Source organism: Oncorhynchus keta, chromosome 11 (assembly GCF_023373465.1).
Source record: "Oncorhynchus keta strain PuntledgeMale-10-30-2019 chromosome 11, Oket_V2, whole genome shotgun sequence".
In the NCBI taxonomy this organism is placed as follows: domain Eukaryota; kingdom Metazoa; phylum Chordata; class Actinopteri; order Salmoniformes; family Salmonidae; genus Oncorhynchus; species Oncorhynchus keta.
Window position 1 is genome coordinate 34,780,384 of NC_068431.1, and position 27,927 is coordinate 34,808,310.

The 27,927-nt window shown below is 44.1% G+C and overlaps 1 protein-coding gene across 1 annotated transcript; it reads left to right on the plus strand.

Annotated features, from left to right (window-relative positions):
• The first annotated feature begins 3,928 nt into the window (after nucleotides 1-3,928).
• Nucleotides 3,929-27,927, plus strand: LOC118390108 (spectrin beta chain, non-erythrocytic 4-like). The gene is made up of 19 exons (XM_035780339.2): nucleotides 3,929-4,244; nucleotides 14,008-14,271; nucleotides 14,659-14,889; nucleotides 15,970-16,059; nucleotides 16,318-16,596; nucleotides 16,803-16,933; nucleotides 17,178-17,382; nucleotides 17,659-17,904; nucleotides 18,167-18,301; nucleotides 18,718-18,959; nucleotides 20,455-20,593; nucleotides 22,411-22,495; nucleotides 24,021-24,250; nucleotides 24,467-25,989; nucleotides 26,198-26,261; nucleotides 26,395-26,642; nucleotides 26,843-27,013; nucleotides 27,163-27,205; nucleotides 27,551-27,927. The coding sequence occupies exons 1-19, from the start codon at nucleotides 4,116-4,118 to the stop codon at nucleotides 27,878-27,880; spliced, it is 4,785 nt and encodes a 1,594-aa protein (XP_035636232.1). The 5' UTR covers nucleotides 3,929-4,115; the 3' UTR covers nucleotides 27,881-27,927.

Sequence of the window (27,927 nt, forward strand, 5' to 3'; positions counted from 1 at the left end):
GCTCAGGTGCATCCTCTTTCCATCGATCATCCTTGAGATGTTTCTACAACTACATTGGAGTCCACCTGTGGTAAATTCAATTGATTGGATATGATTTGGAAAGGCACACACCTGTATATAAGGTCCCACAGTCGACAGTGCATGTCAGAGCAAAAACCAAGCCGTGAGGTCGAACGAATTGTCCGTAGACATCCGAGACAGGATTGTGTCGAGGCACAGATCTGGGGAGGCATACCAAAACATTTCTGCAGCATTGAAGGTTCCTAAGAACACAATGGCCTCCATCATTCTGAAATGGAAGCAGTTTGGAACCACCAAGACTCTTCCTAGAGCTGGCTGCAACCATCCAATCTACCTACCTCATCCCCATATTGTTTTTATTCACTTTGCTGCTCTTTTGCACACCAGTATCACTACTTACAGACCATCATCTGATCATCATCATCTGCTCATCTATCACTCCAGTGTTAATCTGCTAAATTGTAATTACTTTGCTACTATGGCCAATTTATTGCCGTACCACCTCATGCCATTTGCACACACTGTATATAGACTTTATTTTTTTTCTATTGTGTTATTGACTGTACGCTTGTTTATTCCATGTGTAACTCTGTGTTGTTGTTTCTGTCGCACTGCTTTGCTTTATCTTGGCCAGGTCACAGTTGTAAATGAGAACTTGTTCTCAACTAGATTACATGGTTAAATAAAGGTGAAATTAAAATAAAAAAAAATCTCTGCAGCACTCCACCAATCAGGCCTTTATGGTAGAGTGGCCAGATGGATGCCACTCCTCAATAAAAGGCACATGACAGCTCGCTTGGAGTTTGCCAAAAGGCACCTAAAGTCTCTCAGACCATGAGAAACAATTCTCTGGTCTGATGAAACCAGGATTGAACTCTTTGGCCTGAATGCCAAGTGTCACGTCTGGACAAAACCTAGCACCATCTCTAAGCATGGTGGTGGCAGCATCATACTGTGGGGATGTTTTTCAGCGGCAGGGACAGGGAGACTAGTAAGGATCGAGGGAAAGATGAACGGAGCAAAGTGCAGAGAGATCCTTGAAGAAAACCTGCTCAGGACCTCAGACTGGGGCGAAGGTTCAACCTTCCAACAGGACAACGATCCTAAGTACACAGCCAAGACAACACAGGAGTGGCTTCGGGACAAGGCTCTGAATGTCCTTGAGTGGCCCAGCCAGACCCCGGACTTTAACCCGATCAAACATCTCTGCAGACACCTGAAAATAGCTGTGTAGCAACACCCCCAATCAAATCGGATAGAGTTTGAGAGTATCTGTAGAGAAGAATGGGAGAAACTTCCCAAATACAGGTATGCCAAACTTGTATCATCATACCCAAAAAGAGTCAAGATGGTAATCGCTGCCAAAGGTGCTTCAGCAAAGTACTGAGTAAAGGGTCTGAATACTTATGTAAATATAATATTTACATTTTTAATTTTTAATAAATTAGCACAAAAAAACGGTTTTTGCTTTGTCATTATGGGTTATTGTGTGTAGATTGTTGAGGAAAATTTTTTTTTTTCATACATTTTTGAATAAGGCTGTAATTTAACAAAATGTGGAAAAAGCCAAGGGGTCTGAATACTTTCTGAAGGCACTGTAGGTTACATTGCATATCTATAAACATAAAAAACATGGCAACATTGCATCATAGCTACATAGACCGTCTTATTTAAAATGTCTTTGTTGATATTATGGCATCACCTTATCAAGCCCAGCTTGATACTCCTCTACTCTGCTCACTCTCCAATCAGAACATTCACAGTGTTTTTGGAACACAACATTTTTATACTACTATAAAAATATTAATTACATTTTCATAATACTCTATGTAGCTATAATGCAATGTTTATGATGTGTGTATAGATGTGTAATGTATGCTTAATGGTACACATTCAATGTAAATCGTTAACATAGATTCATAGCACATGATATTGTAGATGCTGTCAGCATTAGGGAACTTTATAATAAAGCAGGAAGGTGATCTGTGATTTATTCATAATATATCATAGCATCTTGTGCCTTGTTACTTTACTATAAATCAAATCAAATTTATTTATATAGCCCTTCGTACATCAGCTGATATCTCAAAGTGCTGTACAGAAACCCAGCCTAAAACCCCAAATAGCAAGCAATGCAGGTGTAGAAGCACGGAGCTATACAGCTCCATAATGTTCTATAGACTGCATCTTAATTCATAGGTGCTATAAATATGTTTATATGGCAATATGAAACCATTCTACCCTAAAGTAGCCGGAGGAAAGTGTTACCCTGAATTGCTTATCTGTTTCTTATGTACTCTCTACAAGAGTAACATTTGATCATTCCTTGTGTATAGTATTTATCTTACTATACATTCAGCAGCATGTTCAATTGTTATTCAAGTATATTTACTCATACCTAATCCATATACATGACATAAACTGTCATTGAACATTCATTGTCAATATCACTGTTTCTGATTTATGTGGAACAAATATTCATGGATTAAAATATTTATTTCAGAGGTCTAGAATTGCTTACAGGTTACGTCTGTGCTGTAAAGTCCTCCACTTCTAACCCCTGAAATTGTGTTACTGTAGCTACCCAATGAGGTAGCCCTATTTGCTGCTGGTGAACCAAATGCATGCTGGTCCCTTTAAATGGGTGAGAGTGAACGGCATCTGAAGTAGCCAGATGCACTGTGGGCCATGTGTTCCTGCATCCTCCTCCCCTCTCATTCAGCTGTTTCCAAATGACAACACCTCCCCCTCCCTCTTAAACCTCCTGCTCCCGCTCTGCTTTGCTCTGAGTGCAGTCATTTCTCGTGCAGAAAAATGTCCCTGGTGACACTAAAGGATGACGCAGGCTCTCTCTCGTTTTCTCTCTTTCCTTCTCCTCTCTATCTCTCTTTCTCTTTTCCAATAGCTCAATATATTTTGCTTTGTTCTATCTCTCCCTCTCCCGCTATATCTCTCTACCTCTCCATTTCTCCTTGCTTTCTCTCTCTCCCTCCCTCCCTCCCTCCCTCCCTCCCTCCCTCCCTCCCTCCCTCCCTCCCCCTCCCTCCCTCCCTCTTCCCCGGCACTGCAGTGCTGGTTGTGATTGCACACATACGTGCACACACACACACACACCACACACACACACACGTTCTCACACAGCGGAGCGTAGCTGAGAGGCAGGGACTGCAGCAGTATGCACCAGCCACGTCTGATCTGTGTGGAGACTTGAGGAAGGAGAACTAGGAAGAGGATATAATGTAGCATTGTCTTACACAACCCAACCCCCGTGCGTACAGTAGCTACATCTCTACTCTGCAGCAGTGGCAACGGTGCATTTCAAGAGTGGACAGCTTATGTTATCTGCCCCCCTCTGACTGCACTGCCTCTGCATCCATCTCCAATCACTCTGCTCCTCCCATTCCATATCTTCATCCTCCTCTTCCTCCTCCCAACTACGGCAACATTAGGCAGGACCACGGACCATACGAGATTGCCAACGCTGATCACAGGACCCTCAGGTTTGTCCTGTCTGATGGAGTCGTGCTGGTTATGCTAGATCATCATCACCTTCATTAACGACTGGATTCTAATCGAGCTCAGGAGACAAGGAAAGAAAAAACATCCCCCAAAAACGAAAAAGGAGTGTTGGATGTTTGTGACGCTATTTGTCGGCTCTGTTGGGTTGTTGGCTCTTTTCCTGTATTTGCTTGGTTGTTTTTGCCTTCACTGAGACCGGCTAGCAGGCACTGCAGCACCAGGAAGGACTGCAGGAGCCGTGAAGTAGTATGGCATGAGGACCCAGGGGCGAGCGAATCGGAAGGGCTTGAGCTACCATTACTGCTGCTGCTGAGGTGCTTATCTTTATTTTTTTTCTCCAGAAAGGGCGTCTGGAGGGGGCTGGGTTGGGGTGGGTTGTGACAGTGAAGGTACCCGGGACCCTACAGAGTGGAGTGGGTGTCTCTGGCGTAGAGGAGCCACGCAGATAGGCAGGACGTCCTGTGGGAAAGGAGGAGAGAAGAGAGGAAGAGGGGCTGGCTCAGGCTCGGGCCCCTGATGGTGGCTATTTTTGTCTCCCCTAGCTGAGTGATTGGGGACAGCAGGTAAAGGAAAAGATGCTTATGGGTGCGGGACGAGACACGGCGCGGGATGAGGCCCAGAAGCTTCACAGGAAGTGGCTGAAGCACCAGGCCTTCATGGCCGAGCTGGCCCGCAACAAAGAATGGCTGGCCAAGATAGAGCAGGTGAGTGGAAAGGGGAGGGGAGAAGGTGGTGGGGGGAGGTCAGAGAGAGCAGGTGGATGGAGAGGGGAGGAGAGGGGGTGGTGGGGGGAGATCAGAGAGAGCAGGTGAATGGAGAGGGTGGTGGGGGGAGGTCAGAGAGAGCAGGTGAGTGGAGAGGCTGGTGGGGGGAGGTCAGAGAGAGCAGGTGAATGGAGAGGGTGGTGGGGGGAAGTCAGAGAGAGCAGGTGAGTGGAGGCTGGTGGGGGAGGTCAGAGAGAGCGGGTGAGTGGAGAGGCTGGTGGGGGAGGTCAGAGAGTGCAGGTGAGTGGAGAGGGTGGCAGGGGGAAGTCAGAGAGAACAGGTGAATGGAGAGGGGAAAGGGAGGTGGGGGAAGGTCAGACAGATCAGGTGAGTGGAAGATGCAGGGGGAGGGTAGTGTGAGCACATGATTGAGAGAGGGTTTGTGCTTGGGGAGGATAGTGTGTGTGTGTGTGTGTGTGTGTGTGTGTGTGTGTGTGTGTGTGTGTGTGTGTGTGTGTGTGTGTGTGTGTGTGTGTGTGTGTGTGTGTGTGTGTGTGTGTGTGTGTGTGTGTGTGTGTGCGTATGTAAAAGGGATGGTCACGGCGGCAAGACACACTAGGCATATTGGGGGGGGGGGTCATTACTCCGTTTTGATTACTCATGAGTAAACTGTAAGCAAATATTGTTATATGCTTCTCTTAAGGATATCCTGAATTTCAAGTTCAAGGTTATACATGTGGAAGCATTGTTGTTATGCTTTCTGCATAACTGAAACAGTAAATCCTGGGCAATGTATTTTTACCATTGCCTTTTCATCTGCCCATGCTATAGCTACATACTAACATTGGATTATATTTCACCAGTGTGCTTCTTCCTCAAAACATGTATTATCAATAATTGTATGAAACGTGAACATCATGACAGTTAGTGGGCAATCTATCAAACCTGTGTGCTATTGTCAACATACAATCAATTCATGGCCTTATTTTATGAATATCCCAACAAGCCTGTATAAATAGCGTAGTACTGTCCAACATGCAATTGTTTGTATGGTAACTAGAGAGGCCTACAGTAAATGCTGACATCCCAGTTCTCTGGTGCTGTTTTATCAGTGAAGACAACCCATACGTGGGTTGGGTTCAATAGAGAGAATATTTTCGAAACTGGGAGGTACTACTTGAACTTGAACCAAGCCTTGGTGTTACTGTGTGCCCTACTGACCCCGATCCAAGTGTTCTTCAACCACACTGCTGCAGAGAAGCCTGGTGGGAGGCTCATGTGGGTGCTCCACGTTTTAATTAGTTGATTTAACTCGGAATTCCACATCAACCCCTAGCCCATAAACCTAAGGCACTCAGCCAATCAGAAGGCCAGGTGAGGCAATTGACATAATATTGCCATACACAATCCTTTCAGATCTACAGGGACTAGGCTCGATTTAGAATAAGTCTACCCATTCCAGGAAAAGGTCTACTGTATGGAGAAACATTTATTTTGTAAAAGTCTTCACCCCAAGTAATTCAATTTAGGGCCAGGCTATACTGTGAGAATTAGCTTATCTAGCCCACATGCCCTTTTGAATGCTCTCTTGACCACTATTGTTTATTTAGGCATATCAAGAGATAAATGTAATCGAACAAGTCACTGCATACAAATAACTTGGTATTTGGATTGAGAATGACTTATTGTTTAAAAAAACATACGGATGAGCTTGTTAAGAAACTAAGATTTAAAGTGGGCCTTTTTTTTTTACAAAACAGATCTTGTCTCTCTCTAGTCAGCAGGAAGCAGATTGTGCAGTGAACCTATCTACCTGTTCTTGATGAGGGTGATACTATTTATCAAATGCAACTGCCTCTACTCTTAAACCCCTGGATGCCGTTTCTCATAGTGCCCTTTGTTTTATCACAGGAGACAGTTTTATTACTCATCACTGTATTCTTTACCAAAAGGTTGGTTGGACCTCTTTGAAGTCACGTAGAGCACACCATTACGCTCTTTTTGTTTACAAAGCCCCGCTCCACAAGCTTCCGACTTACCTAACTTCACTATTAAGATTTAAAATGGGGTTGGTTAACTCTGGAGATTCCTATGTTTGTCAATGCAATTTGTGTCGTGCTGTATTTGACTTGTTTTATATTGTATTACATTTTTTGGTTCCATGAAATTGTATATTCAAGGGCTCCCTTCAAAAAGAGACGCTTGTCTCAATGGTGACTCCTTGCTAAAATTAAGGTAAAATAAAAGAACGAAATAAAAATAGATTGGATGTGAAAACAACATAGTACTGTATCCAGGACCTAGCTAACTAATTATTGTGGATAACACCATTTTGAAAGCCTTAAATGTCTGCTGGATTTCTTAGCCTTAAAATGTTATCAAAATGTATGCTATTTTCATCAAAACTATGAAATAACACATATGGAACATGTAATAACCAAAAAAGTGTTAAACAAATAAAAAATATATTTTATATTTGAGATTCTTCAAACAGCCACAATTTGCCTTGATGACAGCTTTGCACATGCTTGGCATTCTCTCAACCAGCTTCATGAGGGAGTCACCTGGAATGCATTTCAATTAACAGGTGTGCCTTCTTAAAAGTTGATTTGTGGAATTTCTTTACTTCTTAATGCGTTTGAGCCAATCTGTTGTGTTTTGACAAGGTAGAGCTGGTATACAGAACATAGCCCTATTTGGTAAAAGACCAAGTCCATATTATGGCAAGAACAGCTCAAATGTGCTAAGAGAAACAACAGTCCATCATTACTTTAAGACATGAAGGTCAGTCAATACAGAAAATGTCAAGAACTTTGAACATTTCTTCAAGTGCAGTCGCAAAAACCATCAAGCACTATGATGAAACTGGCTCTCATGAGGACTGCCACAGGAAAGGAAGACCCAGAGTTACCTCTGCTGCAGAGGATAAGTTCATTAGAGTGAACTGCTCCTCAGATTGCAGCCCAAATAAATGCTTCACAGAGTTCAAGTAACAGACACATCTCAACAACTGTTCAGAGGAGACTGTGTGAATCAGGCCTTCGTGGTCGAATTGCTATAAAGAAACTGCCACTAAAGGACACCAATAATAAGAAGAGCTTGCTTGGGCCAAGAAACCCGAGCAATGGACATTAGACGGGTGGAAATCTGTCCTTTGGTCTGGAGTCCAAATTGGAGATTTTTGGTTCCAACCGCTGTGAGATGCGGTGTGGGTGAACTGATGATCTCCGCATGTGTATTTCCCACCGTGAAGCATGGAGGAGGAGGTGTTATGGTGTGGGGGTGCTTTGCTGGTGACACTGTCTGTGATTTTTTTAGAATTCAAGGCACACTTAACCAGCATGGCTACCACAGCATTCTGCAGCGATACGCCATCCCAACTGGTTTGGGCTTAGTGCGACTCTCATTTGTTTTTCAACAGGACAATGACCCAACACACCTCCAGACTCTGTAAGGGCTATTTTACCAAGAAGGAGACTGATTGAGTGCTGCATCAGATGACCTGGCCTCCACAATCCCCCGATGGTTTGGGATGAGTCGGACCGCAGAGTGAAGGAAAAGCAGCCAACAAGTGCTCAGCATATGTGGGAACTCATTCAAGACTGTTGGAAAAGCATTCCAGGTGATGCTTGGTTGAGAGAATGCCAAGAGTGTGCAAAGCTGTCATCAAGGCAAAGGGTGGCTATTTGAAGAATCTCAAATATAAAATATATTTTCATTTGTTTAACACTTTTTTCGTTAGTAGATGATTCCTTCACTATTATTATAAGATTGAATGAGTAGGTGTTCTAAAACTTTTGACCGGTAGTGTAAATCAAAATTATATATATATACATATAATTATATATATATATATATATATATATATATATATATATATATATATATATATATATATATATATATATAATATATATATTATTACTGAGAGGTTATGTGTTATAGCTGAGATTAAACGTGAGGTGATGAATGAATGTCTTATTGAGGATTTGAGAGCCTCTCACCATACCATACATATCTGAATGCTCACATGGCCATCTTGCTTGTCCATGCATGAAATGTGTCATGCAGTGTACGATGCAATAGTATGCCCCCCTTCATGAGCCTGATGCCGCTCAATGATGCTCAATGTTCTGCCCTGCAGTCAAAGGCAAATCGGTTTTCTAGAGGGTCCAGGTAGTAGGCCTTTTTATAAGCATATGTCTTTGTTTATTCTTGATGTGGCTGTAAAATGAAATTGGATTATATTATAATAAGTGCATGAAATAACTGATCAATCCAACTAATAATAAAAGTAGTCAGAGAGCAGCAGTACCAAACATTGGTAAATCCCGATCTCTCCAACACTGAGAAATCTTTGGAAAGACCAGGGCCATGTTCAGTAGGACACAAGGTCATGGAACGTTTAGATATACATATATTTGGAGAACAGACAAACCTATTTGCCTTGTAGAGTAAGGATTGGAGCTGGTTCTCAAATGGTTGATTTTTAGGAGTGAGGATGTACATGGTGATGTTGTGTCTGTTGGTAGAGTAGATACAGTATAATATGTACATGCATAAAATAGCTCAGTCATAATCAGTATTCGATGTTAGTGACATACATTTAATACCTGTGATAGATATAGTATCTTGGATAAAAGCATCTTACAATTAAGTATGCATTGTTCATTATGTACATGCAGTACATCTACAAATGGCTGTGAAATGTCTACTGGTGTCACAGAGAGGCCCTCGCTTGAGCTAGAATGACAGCTAGCTCAAAGTGAAAACGGAATGAAAAAGGATACCTGCTCTGCTTCAGAATCATCAGCGTATTTGTATAACCTTTCATACCAGATACCAGATAGATACAGTACAAAAGTACATTAAAAGAATGGACACAAGATGTCTGCTCTGTCTGTGGTGACTGTATCCACAAGGCTGACTAGCGGGGTTTCTCAAGGGCTCTATGTCTATGCTAGCCCCACGCAAGATGTGTTTCAGAGACCCTCGTGTCTTGCTACTCTCGAGAACATCACTTAATCGGCCCCCACCTATCCTTTCTCCTCTCCCTCTCTCGTTACCTGAGAGACCGGGGAGAAAAGATTATGCTGCGTTCTGCTGCGATTTGAGAACTCTCTGTCCTTTTGGAAGGGTTCCCGCCCCGGGCCAATTCCTATGCTCTCCCTCAGTACTTACTCAGCAGATGGGCCTGAGTCCCAGCTTGGAGCTCTGAGCTGGGACTGGGCCTGAGCTCAGAGCTCTGAATTGGGGCTGTCTCAGTAGAGGCCTCTTCAGTCCCGTGGGGATGCTTGTCTGTAACAAAGAGAGGACTCTGGGGTTTACTTAAGGCTGACCTTGTGGCAATGCTTTGCCGATGTCAAATGCTCTGTAAACATAGAAAAACACTGTGTAAACACAAAAACACCTATCCCTCTGGAACACTTGATACTGTCAAACAAAAGCATACGACAGGATCACATCACATCCAGTTGATGTCCTTGGATTCGGTCTGGTGAACATATAATAGTTGAGGTCTGTTGTTGCTGTTCTTAAGGTGTTGGTTTTGCGAGCGAAAAATTAACCATGCACTAGCCTTTTAGTCAGAATCTAGAACTGTCACACGCTGTTTTGGTTGCCCAGAGTAGTAGCTAGAATCTATCTGCACACCCACTTGAGAAACCATGTAGCTGCACCTAGCTAGCTGTATGTAAAGTATCGTTATGGTGATGTCATGGATTAGTTTAGCATCACAATATACCTGCCAATAGGGTAATTAACAGCAAATGATTCAAACCAGGCCTCTGATGGCATTGTGGGTGTGTGTCTGTATGTGTGCGCACGCACGAGTGTGTGTATCCATGTGAATGCCATGTTTGAGAGAGTGTGAGTGCCTATTGATTTTCATAGGCTACACGTACAGTGCATTCTGAAAGTATTCAGACCCCTTGACTTTTTCCACAATTTGTTACGTTACTTACTGTCTTACTCTAAAATGGATTAAATAACAAAAAGTCATCAGCAGTCTACACACAATACTCCATAGATCTGGGGAAGGGTACTAAAACATTTCCGCAGCATTTAAGGTCCCCAAGAACATAGTGGCCTCCATCATTCTTAAATGGAAGTAGTTTGGAACTGCCAAGACTCTTCCTTGAGGTGGCCGCACGGCTATACAGAGCAATCGGGGGAGAAGGGCCTTGGTCAGGAACGTGACCAAAAACCTGATGGCCACTCTGACAGAGCTCCAGAGTTCCTCTGTAGAGATTGGAGAACCTTCCAGAAGGACAACCATCTCAGCAGCACTCCACCAATCAGGCCTTTATGGTAGAGTGGCCAGACAGATGCTACTCCTCAGTAAAAGGCAAATGACAGACCGCTTGGAGTTTGCCAAAAGGCACCTAAAGGACTCTCAGACCGCGAGAAGCAAGATTCACTGGTCTGATGAAACCAAGATTGAAATGTTTGGCTTGAATGCCAAGCATCACTTCTGGATGAAACCTGACACCATTCCTACGGTGAAGCATGGTGGCGGCAGCATTATGCTGTGGGGATGTTTTTCAGCGGCAGAGACTGGCATACTAGTCGGGATCGAGGGAAAGATGAACAGAGTTAAGTACAAAGAGATACTTGATGAAAACCTGCTCCAGAGCACTCATGAGCACAGACTGGGGCAAAGGTTCACCTTCCAACAGGACAACGACCCTAAGCACACAGCCAAGACAACATAGGAGTGGCTTCGGGACAAGTCTGTGAATGTCCTTGAGTGGCCAAGCCAGAGCCTGGACTTGAATCCGATCGAACATCTCTGAAGAGACCTGAAAATAGCTGTGCAGCTACGCTCCCCATCCAACCTGACAGAGCTTGAGAGGATCTGCAGAGAAGAATGGGAGAAATTCCCCTTATACAGGTGTGCCAAGCTTGTAGCATCATACCAAAGAAGACTCGAGGCTGTAATCGCTTCCAAAGGTGCTTCAACAAAGTACTGAGTAAAGGGTCTGAATACTTATGTAAATGCAATTTTTCATGGGGGGGTATGTACATTTGCAAAAAATTCTAAAAACCTGTTTTTGCTTTGCCATTGTGGGGTATTGTGTGTAGATTGATGAGGGGAAAGAAACAATTTAATCAATTTTAGAATAAGGCTGTTACGTAACAAAATGTTGAAAAAGTCCAGTGGTCTGAATACTTTCTGAATGCACTGTATTGTGCATGAGTGTTTGTACAGTATTTTATGTCTGTGTATTTTATGAAAATGTGTGCTTATGTGTTTGTTATTGTGCTTCTCAGTATACAATGTATTTACATAGGTGTGTGTGCCCTGCACATCCCCCCTCTCCTTTTCTCTTTCTCTTTCTCCTCTCACTCATACCTCCCTCTCCTCTGTTCTTCTTTCTCTCTGTCCTCCTTTCTCCTTTCTCCTCTCCATCTCCTCTCCTCCCCCAACACTGATTTCTCTTCTTCCTTCTCTCTCCCTGTGTGTCAGTGAAGCCAAGGGAGAGGAGAGAGATCTAGCCTGCTTTCTGCTGGCTCTGCATTATGCGAGGAGGAGAGAGTGGCAGAGAAAAAGAGAGAGAGAGGGAGGGAGAGGGAGAGAGAGAGAGCGAGGGATAGAGCGCTGGCAGCAGTTAAGCATAGAGACGGTGCCAAGAGGAGGAATGCAGCACTGCATTATGAAAGCCAAAGGATAGGTCCATCTATCTCTGAGAAAGATATAGGAGAGAAACATACAGCAATATTTACACGATTAAATATGTTATATTCTGGGTTATTATGTATGTCCCTGCAAGGTATAGTTGATGGCCACACCCTTTATTCTAATTTAGCAGGGTATTTAGAATAAAGGACCAATTCTATTCAGGCTTCTCTTCTTGAAAACTAACATTGCACGAAGCAGGTCTCTACTGCACTTATGGTTATGAAGGTCTACTACGTGTGTATACAGTACAGGACTGTATGTCATTTTTACTGCACAATTTCCTCTGGCTCCATATGGCTGACTGACATTCAGTGGTCCTTGATACTATAGATGATGAGGAAATGTCTGATATGAACGCTTGTCATAGGAAACACCTCCTGTTCCTCTCAGTCGGAGCATGGGAGGAGACTGTGCAATGCAGAATCTATTTCAGGAGAGCTGGAGTGGAGCCACAGAGAGCCTCATATATATATGATGTGTGTGTGTATATATATATATATATATATATATATATATATATATACAGACAGACAGACAGACAGACAGACAGACAGACAGACAGACAGACAGACAGACAGAGAAGGAAAAGCTTTGATCTCTCTCTCCACATCTATCTCCTCGTACAGCTCACATCATGCACAAAGCCCAAGATTTAGAAGAAGAAACCCTTGAGTGAATACAGGGAACTGTTGTGCTTAGACAGACAGACCAGGAGTGTATTAGGGCTTTCCATGCATTCTTTTTTTTAGGTCAGCCCGGGGCTAGGTTTTGTTATACACCTGTCTATGTGCGCGTTAAAGCCATTCAAGGCACCAGCCTTTTGGCATTACCAGGGCTATTGTGGCTTTGCTCATGAGTTAACATGGATTCAGAGACGAAGATCAGAAATTAACCACACACTTGTTATAGCCCAGAGTTTGAACAAAAGATTATGGGACATTTGGGGACACAACATTGGTGGTCAATCAAAGGGTGTTTGTCTTCCTTTCCCGAAATAACCTTTTAGTTAGGAGTCATGACCTTTAAACAGAGACAGTGCTGTAGTTTTCTGTGGTGTCTTCAAAAGATGATGCTTTGGATCTCTGGGACCCCTAGCCTTTTATTGAGGCACTGTAGACTTGTGTGTAGACACAGATGATTTCCATGGAATTCATGTGAAAGCAACCTGAAATCACCCTGATTGCAAAAATTGTCCTAGCTTTGTGCAACCTCTGCTCCCGAGTGACGCAGCGGTCTAAGGCACTTCATCTCAGTGCTAAAGGTTTCACTACAGACCCTGGTTCAAGCCCAGGCTGAATCACAACCGGCCATGATCGGGAGTCCCATAGGGCGACGCACAATTGGCCCAGTGTCGTCCGGGTTAGGGGAGGGTTTGGCCGGGGTAGGCCGTCATTGTAAAATAAGAATTTGTTCTTAACTGACAAGCCCAGTTAAATGAAGGTTAAGTAAAAAAATGAAATGGCCATGACAAACATTAGTTTGATATGACGGACGGTCAAGTCACTTATGCATAGGCAGAGAGACATGAAACATTGTCTATGCTTCAATCTGCTGCACTCATCTTGCACATTGCACACTTTGCTTTGTTAGTAAGAACTGATCTTATTTGGCTTGGGTTGAATCATTTCTGGCATAATGCACAAAATAGTAATAATGTATGGAGATTGTGTAGCCTGTATTTGAGAGCTTTTTCAGCACACTGTACTAAATGAGGAAACAATCAGCACAGCTAGTGAGTAACATCCCTCCAAGGGAAAGCTGACATTATACTAGTGTACATGTTGGAGGGAAGCATTACATCTCTCAGTTGAGAAATATAACTGTTCATTGCTTGATTTGACGTATGAGTTTGAGTGTATCACAATATCAGCAGCAGAGCAGCTTTACAGTTACGACAATGGTATATGACAATACAGCCTGTCACCTGAACTTCCTCAACTTATATTTAACTATATCCAAATTAAATAAATTGTTGGCCATGTAAGTGGCCATACTTTGGATAAGCTAAACTAAGAAAATAACTTTGGTAGGGTATATATGTAACCACTGTTCTCTCTCCCCTTCCCCTCTATGTGCCTTCAGGAGGGCCAGGAGCTGATCGATGAGAAGCCGGAGCTGCGTTCGGTGGTGCAGCAGAAGCTGGAGGAGATCAGGGAGTGCTGGACGGACCTGGAGAGCACCACCAAGGCCAAGGCCCGGGCTCTGTTTGAGAACAACAAGCCAGAGCCGGTGGTGAAGAGCTACTCAGACCTGGACCACCAGCTCTCTGGCCTGGAGAAACAGCCCCCTCAGCTGGAGCAGGCTCATCACCTACCCACCTTCAACGAGCAGCTGCAGAAATTTCAGGTGTCTATTTACTGTTATAGGTTGCTTTTCAGGATTTTCGCTATGGCAGTTATTTTGTGACAACACATTTGAACTCATTGTATATTAATTTATGTAATATTTCCAATCCAAATGTCTGTTAATGCTATAGAAGCTGTTGTTGTTGACTTTTACATGCCAAGTTCCCTGCCATCAGACACTAGGCTGGTTGTCGACATGAAAGAATGCAACACATAGTTTGTTCTTAAAGCCAGCTAATCCATTACAGTGCATTACATTGAAACACAACACACACAATAAAATAGCTCAAAGTGCTGTTCAAGCCCATGTGCTGTGTGTTTGGGCATCAGTCTCTCATCATCTATTCCTAACGTGACCTCCTCTTTCCCCCTGGCTGGCCTCTCTCAGTCTCAGATGGGAAACATGTACAAGGACGTAGGGGAACTAGGGTCCCTCCAGGGGGTGTGCCTCCCCCAGCGAGGCAGCCTGGTGAAGGGTGGCGAGGGAGAAGGGGGCGAGCAGCCAGCCGTAGTGGAGACCCGCATCGTGCGCCTCATCGAGCCCCTGAAGGAGAGACGACGCATCCTGCTGGCCTCCAAAGAGATGCACCAGGTCGCTCAGGACCTGGAGGAAGAGATAGTAAGTGACTGACACACTTCATTACTCCCTGGTGCCTCTAGCCTTTCTTTCCCTATGTTGATTGATTTGATTTAAGTTATTTGACTATTTTTTAAATGCATTCCGTACGAGTCAAAGGTTTGGACACACCTACTCATTCAAGGGTTTTTCTTTATTTAAAAAAAACTATTTTCTACATTGTAGAATAATAGTGAAGACATCAAAACTATGAAATAACACATATGGAATCATGTAGTAACCAAAAATGTGTTAAACAAATCATAACATATTTTCTGTTTGAGATTCTTCAAAATAATAGTAGTAATAGCTTTAATATATGCCATTATTATGAGGTAGTCACCGAATACATTTTTAACAGGTGTGTCCAAAGTTCATTTGTGGAATTTACAGTCATGTGTTTGCATCATTGTGACAAGGCAGGGGTGGGTGGTCCCTATGTGGTAAAAGGTCCATATTATGGCAAGAACAGCCATCTCAACCCAATTGAGATGGTTTGGGATGAGCGCCAAAGAGTGCTCTAGCCAACTGCCCAGCATATGTGGGACTCCTTCAAGACTGTTGGAAAAGCATTCCTGGTGAAGCTGGTTGAGAGAATGCCAAGAGTGTGCAAAGCTGTCATCAAGGCAAAGGGTGGCTACTTTGAAGAATCTCAAATATAAAATATATTTTGATTTGTTCAACACTTTTTTGTTTACTACATGATTCCATATGTGTTATTTCATAGTTTTGATGTCTTCACTACTATTCTACAATGTAAAAAATAAAGAAAAACCCTTGAACGAGTAGGTGTGTCTAAACGTTTGACTGGTACTGTACATAAGGGCGCTCCAGCCGGTGACGCCTCCACATGCAAAATATACTTCCCTCTCTCCGTGGCATATTTCCCTCGCTCCCTCTCTCCATCTATTCTGTTATTTTCTGTCCTATAGCCTCTTAAGGTCTCTAATATGCTTTTCTAAATAGTTATTATGTTCTGTGGTCAAAGGTTGACGATGTCTCGCATAAAACCATCAGGGTCTCCTCTCAATGAGATAGGTATGTACAGACGGTCTCTGACCACAATTTGCTGATTTGTTATAGCTGTGGATCCAGGAGCGGCTTCCTCTGGCCTCCTCTAAGGATTACGGCAACAACCTGCAGAGTGTTCAGCAGCATGTCAAGATCAACCAGGTGAGAGACAGATGACCTCTATATGAGCACACAACACTATCTCTTCATAGCACAGTATAAACTCAATGACTATCCCTGCTCATCTCAGACCTAACTACAGTCCCCACACAACAGGACACACCGCCACACATTTTTAGAAAGGAAAGCGAAAATGCGAGCTCTTATTGGACAAATTCAGATAATGCCTCCCAATTTCACTCTGTTTTGAGGCATTTTTACCCAGCTAAACATGACCCCTGGTTCTTATTGGCCCGTCAGACACTGCAGAGGGATCTGCAGGGGCGCCAAGCACGGGTGGAGGAGGTGTTGGACCGGGCGGGGATCATCGCCTCTCTGCGGACCCCTGAGGTTGACTTTGTGCGTGAGGGGGCGGGGCATGTGCGTCAGGTGTGGGAGGTGCTGAGGCTGGAGGCGGAGAGGAGGTCTGTGATGCTGGATGTGGTGCTGCTGGCCCAGCAGTACTACAGCGAGGCAGCCAAGGTGGAGTCCTGGCTGGCAGGCCAGAAACTGCACCTCATCAATGAGGAGAAGGGCACGGTACGCATGGGAGGCATGGTATCATGAGATTGAACTGGCAGGGTGGGTATGAGACTGGCCCGTTGGTTAGTAGTCCACAGTGCTTCCGGAGGACCTTTACCATGATTTGCCTAATGTGCCTATTTTTTTTACAATTTTTACAAAAAATGTACATGTCTGGTTGATGGTTTGGATTTTGTCCCTAATATGAGGTCATTGTTGTGTAGGACGAGGAGAGCACCCTGCAGCTGCTGAAGGAGCACCTGGCCTTGGAGGCGACAGTGGAGAACTACGCTGAGACAGTGGGCATGCTCTCCCAGCAGTGTCAGCAACAGCTGGAGCTGGGGCACCCAGATAGGCACGGGCAGACACACTGACAGTCACACCCAGGCTCAAACTACATCTAAACACATCCTTCAATGATACTCCAACTCATACCCACAAACAACAGCTAATTCACTGGTGAAATTTTACCATAGACCACACAGAAAATAAAACGGCCTCAGTTTGTATCGGCTACTACATTTCAGTGAATGATCCGTTATTTTACTGTCTACTGTGTCAGTTTCCCTCTCAATATCCCCCCTCTCTCTCTTTGACAGTGAGGGGATCACCAAGCAGCAGTCCCACATAGACCGTCTGTATGTGTCTCTGAAGGACATGGTGGAGCACAGGAAGACCAAGCTGGAGCAGCAGTACTGGATGTACCAGCTCAACAGAGAGGTGGAGGAGTTAGAGAAGTGGATCACTGAGAGGGAGGCCGTTGCCAGCTCCACTGAGCTGGGTCAAGACCTGGAGCATGTCACGGTCAGTCTATCAATCAATCAGGCAATTAATCAATCAATCAATTGACGATGGATGGTCACAATCAGTCCCTGGCGAATTACATTGTCATGTGTTTATTCAGTAAACATAATTGTTGGGAGTATTTGAGTGTTTTAGCAAAATGCACCATGAAAACACAAGTGAATGACACAAAATAAAGTGCAATAGAAATTACAAATGAAATGGAAATGTGAAATTCGATAACTGACCTCTATAACTCTGGTCCCAAGCTTATTCTGGCCTCTCTCTCTCTCACAGTTGCTACAGGAAAAATTCACCAAGTTCTGCTCAGAGACCAACAGCATAGGCCAGCAGAGGATGGAGCAGGTGAATAAGATGGTGAATGAGATGATAGACTGTGGCCACACGGACGCGGCCACCATAGCTGAGTGGAAGGACGGACTGAACGAGTCATGGGCCGACCTACTGGAGCTCATGGAGACCCGAAGACAGATGCTGGCAGCATCACACCAGCTGCACAAGTTCTTCACCGACTGCAAAGAGGTACAGCTCAGTGTTTCTCCAAGATTATTTTCTAGGTTCCCCAAGATTATTTTCAATAAGCAGAGGGAAACATAGCTAGGCAGGGAGACCTGACCTGCCTGTACAATGGTGGGAGAAACACTAGTACTGTTCGGCTGGATATATATTAGATTACATCAAACATGATAGTGGTTGGAGGTGCTGGTAGACAGTGTAGACACTTAGATTTGTGAATATCCCCGGTGTTGTGTTTGTGTCTGTCCTGTGTTGTGCTGTGCTGCAGGTCTTGGCTCAGACTGCAGGGAAGATGAGGCAGTTGCCAGAGGTGAGGGCGTGCCAAGCCAGCATCGCCAACCCTGCCACCCTTCAGAGGCTCATGCTCTCCTTCGAGCACGCCCTCCAGCTGCTCGTCTCACAGGTATTGGTATCTGATTAGGATCACCATTAGCTGTTGTGATAGCAGCAGCTACTCTTCTTGGGGTCTACAAGTGAGTGTAGACGAGGTGATTTGGTGAAATGTCCCCCTCTGACCTTAGAGGACCGTCAATGCACTTTGGCTCTCCTCTAACACCATTCACTCAAATAAGTAATGCTCCTGGAGGGCATGAGGATGTTACAGATGTTAACCCCAAGATACATAGTGCAGTAAATAGAATACCAATATGGACACAGTGGCAAAGATGAAATATATTGTGTACCGTATGACTGGAGTCATACTTTTGCCTCAACCCTAGCTAGCACACCTGATTAACCTGGTTGCATTCTAAACTGAAGACCAACCATGATTAGTTGATGATTTGAAATGACAGAGCCATGTCCTATGTTGTATTCCAGGTAAGGCAGCTACAGGAAAATGCGGCCCAGCTGAGGACCATCTATGCCGGAGAGAAGGCTGAGGCCATCATGAGCAAAGAGCAGGAAGTGATGTCAGCATGGAAGGAGTTACTGGTTTCCTGTGAGGCCAGTCGTGTGCAGGTCACCTCGGTGACAGACAAGGTGCAGTTCTTCTCGGTGGTGCGTGAGCAGCTCATGTGGATGGAGGGCATCATGGGACAGATTGGAGGGGACGACCCCAGGTAAGTAATGGAAAGTCTCCTAACCTGAACTAAATGCTAATTGTCAGCAATTTTGATAATCTCATAACTCTGATACTTGACTTGATAAATCGGCTCTTCTTAGTTTAAGGATAAAAAGGAAATGCATCTGTAATGTATATACTAAACAAAAATATAAAAGCAACACGCAACAATTTCAGCGAGTTACAGTTTATATAAGGAAATCAGTCAATTGAATTTTTTTTATTAGGCACTAATCTATGGATTTCACATGACGAGGCTTGGGCGCAGCCATGGTTGTGCCTAGGAGGGCATAGGCCCACCCACTTTGGAGCCAGGCCCAACTACTGGGGAGCCAGGCCCAGCCAATCAGAATGAGTTTTTCCCTGCAAAGGGCTTTATTACAGACAGATATACTCCTCAGCTCTCCGGGTGGCTGGTCTCAGACCATCCCGTAGGTGAGGAAGCCGGATGTGGAGGTCCTGGGCTGGTGTGGTTACACATGGACTGTATTTGGGAGGCCAGTTGGAAGTACTGCCAAATTCTCAAAAATTACATTGGAGGCGGCTTATTGTAGAGAAATGGACGTGAAATTATCTGGCACAGCTCTGGTGGACATTCCTGCAGTCAGCATGCCAATTGCACGCTCCCTCAAAACTTGAGACATCTCTGGCATTGTGTTGTGTGATAAAACTATACATTTTAGAGTGGACTTTTATTGTCCCCAGCACAAGGTGCACTTCTGTAATGATCATGCTGTTTAATCAGCTTCTTGATATGCCACAGCTGTCAGGTGGATGGATTATCTTGGCAAAGGAGAAATGCTCACTAACAGGAACATAAACACATTTGTGCACAAAAATAAGCTTTTTGTTCATATGGTACATTTCTGGCATCTTTTATTTCAGCTCATGAAACATGAGACCAACACTTTACATGTTAATTTTTATATAATTATATATTTTGTTCATATGTACGTTATCTTCTATTTTAGTAGACTTTTCAGGCACCCCTAGTTGAGCTAATACCTTCTTGGCTTGCACATACTGTAGATAGACCCATTCATGTTATGCAATAAAGCTGTACTTTGTTTAAAAATAAAATGCTTTGTCACCTTGACCTAATTTCTTTTAATATCTGCCATTCAGTTTAATTTGGTTGTGGGGAAAGAGGGAAATAGATGTTGTTTTTGTTTACAGTATTTAAGTAGTCCTCATTTATATTTAAGGATACATCACATACTTAACTACTTTCTTTAGCTGGTTTGTCAGAACTCACTAGTCAAGCACCTGGCTAACATTTCACACATACTCTTTTCACACTAGCTGAGCTGAGCCGACCTGTACTTTGCAGGCCTGGTTACAGTATGTATCTACAATACAGTTGCTAGAACCATACTGGAAAGTATAATATAGGGAAAATGGTAATAGGTCCCTCTCTTCACTCTTCTTTTCTAACATTTGCATTTTGTGCTTTCCTCCTGTCTGACGCTGTCCTATGGGGTGGCTTCCGCCAGGGACTCGTCTTCTGCAGAGGTGATGATGAAACAGCATGGTGAGCTGAAAGCCAAGATGGATGGCCGTAGGAAGACAATACAGCAATGTGTGGAGCTGGGAAAGATCCTGCTGGCCGCAGGCAACCCAGCCTCCGAGGAGGTCAGCATCACATATAACCTCACCTACATAAGTATACAGCAAAACCACATTACACTGAATCTGTATGCAGCAAAACCACACATCACACTGTATGGATCCAAACCACACTTCACATCACACTTTATGTATCAAAACCTCATTACGCACCGTACCCACCTAGCACAAAATGTTCTGAGAACCATATGTTTCTTAGAGCTTGGTGACAGTGTGATTGTCCTATGTTTTTTGTTGTTGCATACAACCATCCCACAATTTTCAGGGAATGGTGCAGGATAGTTGCTTGGCTTTGGAACATTCTCAGCACATTTAAGGAACTTGACAAAAAAAATATATTTTCTTGGTATTTCATTATTTGAACAGAATATTTCCTAAAAGTTCAAACATGGTTACATTTAATTTGCAGTTTGGTAATGGGACGTTCTCCAACTGGTTTGACATTGGGAATGTTCTCAAATAGTTCAGAGAACAACTTTCTTTTGTGGGAATTTCAGTACTTCAGCATAACGTTTCCTACCGGTTTCCTCATGATTCTAATTAAAGTCATGTTCTCAAATTGTCCCAAGAACGTTAAGAAACCTTTACATAAAAACCACAAGAAAATGTTAGTAATGCTCAGATGAAGTTCCAAGAATGTTAGATAAAAACATATACATTCTGTTTTAAGCATCGATAAAACTCATGTCATGTTAAAGCTGTAATGTGTAACTTTAAGGATTTCTCCATAGTGCATCTTTATTAAGTGTGTTCAGGTGTGTTGGCTGCACCCTGTTTGAGTAGATGTAAAAAAAAACATTGCACAGACTTCCAAGGGGCGCAGTACCCTATAAGGCACTACATCGCTGTGCATCCCAGGCTGTGTCACAACCGGCCATGACCGGAGTCAAATAGGGCGCCGCACACTTGGCCCAGCGTTGTCCGGGTTAGGGGAGTAATTGGATCCCAAATGTGTATCATGAAAGTTGTGAGAAAAAGGGTGTAAAACACAACAACAATAACAACAACAAAAAACATGTTATGCTAGCTCTATCCTGGTGGCGCAATGAACTAATTCCATGGATAGAGAACAGAAGATCATTGGTTTGAATCTCACTTGATGCTGTGGAACAATAACAAATAAATGTGTTCGCATGATTAAAGGATAAGTAAATGAATTTCCATGTGTCTTATCTGTGCTTGGAGTTCAAAAATGTTAACCCAAAATAAGCTAACAGTGTTATTAAAAGTCTTATTAAAACATTCAGTGAAAGTTTTAAGGAAGTTATTAAAAACACTCCGAATAACGTTCTCAAAGCGTTAATATAACCTCCCAGGAAAACTTAAGGAACCAAAGTAAAACATTTTCAGAACCTCCCTGCATCCTAAACATAAATGTTTCCAGAACAGGCAAAACGTTCACTTCTGTTCTCAGAATGTTTAAAAAGCATTCTGTTTTACCGGTCTGGAAACTTATGGCTTCGTTCCCACAACTAATGTGAAACTAAAATCATACGTTCCCACAACTTCCAAGGACCCAAATGTGCAAGCTGGTTAGGCAGCAAAACCACACTTCACATCACACTGTATGCAGCAAAACCACAATTAACTCATGCTGTGTTAGTTAAAACCTGGTGCAAAACTGCAAAAAATGAATAACTAAAAAGAGCAATGTATATTGTGTAGGTTTGTCTTCAATGGATGTGTATCACTTAAACCTCACATGATGATGAATATAATTCCCTGTCAAGACTGACTTCAAATGTTTTAATATATTGTCGTTGCATTCCATTTGTTGTGATCTTGAACGCCCCCCAACCGTCTCTCTCTCCCTCTTGACACAGATAAAGGAGAAGTTGGATGCGCTCCTGGCTAAGCAGAAGGATCTCTCTGAGAGATGGGACAAACAGCAGGAGAAGCTACAGCGCAGTGAGTGACTCACTACACTGGCAGGCGTCGTGGAGGGAGCACCAACAGCTTTCAGGCAGCACTGCAGAATTCTTTATATGGAAGGATGGAAGGGCTTGTGCTTGAGAGTACTGGTTTTAGATTGTGCCTCAGAGCAGGCATCTTCACACTGCACAGTTTTTGTGAACAATATGGCTTTCACTATGAATATTTATGTTTGTGTGTGTGGGCTTCAACAATAGTTTAAACGTGACTAGACTACACACTACAATAAATAGTTATATATAGTACCAAATAAGGGTTATTTGGCTTGTTACCATTTTTTAAAGTTTCTATAAAGAACCATGCTCATTAGGTCATTTCCTAAGGTTCTACAAATAACCAGTGCATTTACCTGGAGCTAACTCTGCTATAGAACAGCCGGGGGACCCTAAGGAAAGAATTAGATACCACTGATTTAGTCACAAGACACCATAACTGGCCATAGTCATATTTAACAAGCATTGACATAAGACATGACATAACACAACAGATTAGATAAACTGGAATGACATTCTCACTCATGGTTGCACAGAAAGAGCTTAGCGCAAACAAAGCACCAAAATATTCAAATGAGCCACCGCCCCTACATTTTAATTATCCCTAAAAGATGAGTCATTATGGTTCAAAATAGAACCATCAAAATAGATCCGCCCCTTTTTTATTATTTAAAATTTCGGCTAAAATGACAAGCCCAAATCTAACTGCCTGTAAGCTCCGGCCCTGAAGCAAGGATATGCATTTTCTTGGTACCATTTGAAAATAAACACTTTGGTGAAAATGTGACAGGAATGTAGGAGAATATAACACAATAGATATTGTAAAAGATAATACAAAGAAAAAACCAACAATATTTTTGTATTTTTTTGTACCATTATCTTTGAAATGCAAGCCAAAGGCCATAATGTATTATTCCAGCCCAGGTGCAATTTAGCAGTGTATGTGCAAAGTTTTAGACTGATTCAATGAACCATTGCATTTCTTTTCAAAATGTTGTATCGAGACTGCCCAAATGTGCCTAATTTGTTGATGAATAACTTTTCATGTTCAAAACTGTGCACTCTTCTCAAACAATAGCATGGTATTATTTCACTATAATAGCTACTGTAAATTGGACAGTGGAGTTATATCAGATATGTCTATGTCCTGGGAAATGTTCTTCTTACTTACAACCTCATGTTAATCGCATTAGCCTACATTAGCTCAACTGTCCCACAGGGGACCTGAAGAAACATATTTTATAAGTGTGTAGGTTACACTTTACAGAACAGTACAGCCATCGAATACATCTGATACAACATCAACACAAGACCTAGCCGATTCAGAGTTGAGATAACCACGCCAAACTCAGACTTTCATGTAAATCATTAATTTATGTCAATGGAAGACCCATTCATGCCCATGCAGCATAAATGTGTACAGTATATGAGGTTTGTGAATGTTCAAAGACTTTGTTATCATAAGGAATATGGGGTGAGGCATGCCTATCTCGTCTTCTTTCCTTCAGAGAAGGATCAGTTCCAGTATGCCCAGGAGACGGTGAAGGCGGAGGCCTGGCTGAAGGCCAAGGAGCCCCTGATTAGCTCCAGCTCCTCCTCTAGGGTGGCTGGGGGGGCTGGAGGAGACGCCCAGGTCCAGACTGATGAGGTGGAGCAACTCATCCTCCGCCACGAGGCCTTCCGCAATGCTGCAGCCACCTGGAAGGAGCGCTTCAGCTCACTGAGACAGCTCTCCAATGTAAGCCTTTCTTTAGATAGATACAGACAGTCTACTTAAGTATTTACTTATGTCTGTTGTCTAACATATCCATTAGGATTTTGTTAAACAAGGGTTTAATTAGATATTTGGTTCACTAATTTATAAGACAAGTCTTTGCAGTATATGTGCAGTAAACTTGCTAGTTGTTTTACTATTACATTTGAGGTTGCAGTTCACTTAAATCTCTCCTCTCAGGCAGAGAAGCTAAGAGAAGAACAGAGCAGCAAGCCTTCCCCAATGCCACTCTCCAGTCGGAGGATGTTCCCATCATCCTGTCTCACTCCGACCATTCCTCTTGCTACCTCAACTCTGCTGAGACAGATGGTCCAGGTGCATATTGAGCCCAGGCCCAAGCAGACCAGTCTGGAGATGTCTGCCTCTGCCTCCTCTGCAGCCCAAAGGTTGGGTTCTACCATAGCCAGCTACGCTCCTGTCATAAATGGCTCTGGTTACCATGGACTGGACAATCAGAGCAGCAGCGGGGGATTGGAGAGTTCCAACTACCCTGGACTGAACCATCCGGGCAGTGGAGGAGTGGACAGCAGCTCTAGTTACCTTGGAGGGAACCATCAGACTGGCTCCCCGCCAGTGGATAGTTCTGGCTACCTTGGACTGAACCATCAAAACAGTGGGGGTATGGTTAGTCCAGGCTACCTACCTCAAAACCAAAGTAGTGGGGGTATGTGTGGTCCAGGCTACTTGCCGCAAAATCTATGTAGTGGGAGTATGGGTAGTCCAGGCTACCTGCCAAAAAATCAAAGTATTGGGGGTTTGTGTAGTCCTAGCTACCTGCCGCAAAATCAAAGTAGTGGGGGTATGGGTAGTCCAGGCTACCTGCCTCAAAATCAAAGTAGTGGGGGTATGGGTAGTCCAGGCTACCTGCCTCAAAATCAAAGTAGTGGGGGTATGGGTAGTCCAGGCTACCTGCCGCAAAATCAAAGTAGTGGGGGTATGTGTAGTTCAGGCTACCTGCCGCAAAATCAAAGTAGTGGGGGTGTTGGTAGTTCAGGCTACTTGCCGCAAAATCAAAGTAGTGGTGGTATGGGTAGTTCAGGCTACCTTGCACAAAATCAAAACAGTGTTGGGATTGGTAGCTCAGGCTACCTTGGGAAAAATCAAAGTAGTGGGGGTATGGGAAGTACTGGCTACCTTGCACAACACCAAGGTAGTGGGAGTATGGGTAGTTCAGGCTACCTTGCGCAAAGTGTTGGGGGTATGGGTAGTTCTAGCTATCTGCCTCAAAGTGGTGGGGTCATGGACCCCAAAATGGCATATGCGTGGCAGCATCTGAAAGCTGACTGCATGCAGCCCAGGATCAACCACATGCACAAAGCTGTCAACCCCCTCCTGGAGGCCAGCAGGGCGCAGAGGGAACAGTTTGGGGACATCCCCATGGTGGACATGATCGGGCCAGAGTCTGGCCTGGATCTCCTCCACGGCAGGCTCCAGAGGGACCCTCGCGGCAGCCGCTCCGACCCCCAGATGGACCACCTGCGGCGGGAGAGGGAGTACAAGCTGGGTCGGCAGACCTCCAGCGAACAGGAGATTCAGGCGCGGCTCAACGAGCTGCCAATGATTGTGCGCCAGGAGCGCTATAGGCGACGCCTGGAGAGGCAGTCGTCCAGCGAGCAGGAGGGCAGTGGGAAGGCGAGGACACCGAGGCAGGACGACTCCAGCGACATGGAGTCAGCCAAGGAAGGCTCCGACAAGCGCTCAATGTGAGTCCAGGAATGCCTGGTCATAACCTGAGCAGTTCTTCACAGTGCTGTTTGTTTGTGGAAATTTAACAAGGTCATTACAAAAACAGTTATTACAATTTGTCTGGTCAGCACTGTCCACCATGATCCAAAACCATTGATTTGGAAGATAGAGTATTGATTATATTCCCTGTCTGGGTGACTCATGGCAGAAACTGTGTCATTGCAGAGAGAAGAGAGCCACCACCATGGCTGAGATTGTGGAGCAGGCCCAGGAGAGAGAGGCAGCACAAGTAAGTTATTTCACATGTACAGTATTTAACAGTATTTCGTATTTTGTTTTTGTATAATGAAGATCGTTTGTTAGGCCACACAGGCCTGCTTTTTGGATTTCTGAATGACATACCTCTCTCCTGTCTGTTCCAGGCTCGAGGGGAGATGTACCGCCCCACCAGCAGCCTCTCAGCACCCGTGACCTACGAGCGCCCGCGAGCCAGAGACCGCCCCAAACCCCGCAGGAGACCCCGCCCCAAAGAGCCTGAGGAGAAGCGACGCTCTCGCTCGGCTCCGGCCCAGAGCCCGGCACAACTTCTGCCACCCTCACACACTGCCCATAATGAAGGCTTCCTGTACCGCAAACACGACTTTGAGGGGCACCAGAAGAGTCCCAGCAGGTGGGCGTCCACCTACTCACAGTTACACACACCACACACCACGCAGACAAAAGTTAAAAGGTTAATGTAGCTAGATCACTACAGAATATGTGTATATACAGTACTCTATTGACACACGTATTGACACACTATGAGTTCACTTTGGAAGAAAGTAGAAACGTGCATAAGCTGTTGCCCAACAAGCTGTTCTTGTTTTGCAGTAAGTCGTGGGTGAATTTGTATTGCGTGTTGACAAAGGGAGGGATCACTTTCTACAAGGACGCCAAGAGCACCACCACACCGTACAATGAAGAAACCCCACTCGACCTGAGCGTCTGTATATGTGATAGCACCATAGGATACAAGAAGAAGAAAAATGTCTTCGTTATCAAGTATGGCTTGATGAAGAGGATATTTTTTTACTCCACCTTATTCCTTATTTTAGCATATAATAATTTTCTTCACCTTAAAACATTTGAGTGACCAGAGGATACTCTTGGTACTTCCAGTAACAATGTCTTTCTCCTTTCTTCTCCAACAGGAAAAATGATGGCAATGACTATATTTTCCATGCAAAGGATGAGGTAAGAATGCCTGTGATGAAATTGAACGTTTCATTTAATGTCTTAACATCAATGTTTTGTTCCCATTAGAGAGCTAGATAGGCCACCCCTCTGAGCAGAGTTCCTCTCTAGGTTTCTTCCTACAGTAGGTTCTTTCCTTCTAGGGAGTTTTTCCTGACCACTGTGCTTTCGCTTGGCTTTGCTTATTCTTTGGGGTCTAGGCCAGGTAACCGAAAAGCACTTTGTGACAACTGCTGATGTAAAAAAGGGCTTTAAAAAACCCATTTGATTGGTTAACTCACTGGTCCTGCTTCTTGGTTTTGTGGAAACCCTGACAATATCATGTATCTGGGTGCACTTTTGCAGGAGGACCTGAAGGCTTGGGTCACTAACATCATCACCAGTATAACTGAACATGAGGAGATCGCCAAGTGGGACAAGCCCACCACCTCGTCCACAGATCCCGACCGCTCGGAGAGGAAGGAGAAGTCAGAGGGCGACGCAGACGCCAGGTCAGAGAGGTCTGAGATGGGAGGAGAGGTGGAGGAGGAGGAGAGGTCAGAGAAAGAGAGGTCTGAGAAGGGAGAGGGGTCCAAGAAGACGGGAGAAGGCTCAGAGAAAGCAGACACGTCGGAGAGGGGTGAGAGGGCAGAGGGGGGGGCAGAGGGCTCCAGCACATCAGGGAAGAGCAAATGATCCCCGCTGAGTGGAGGAGTGGACTGGCATCCAACCATCTAAAGCCC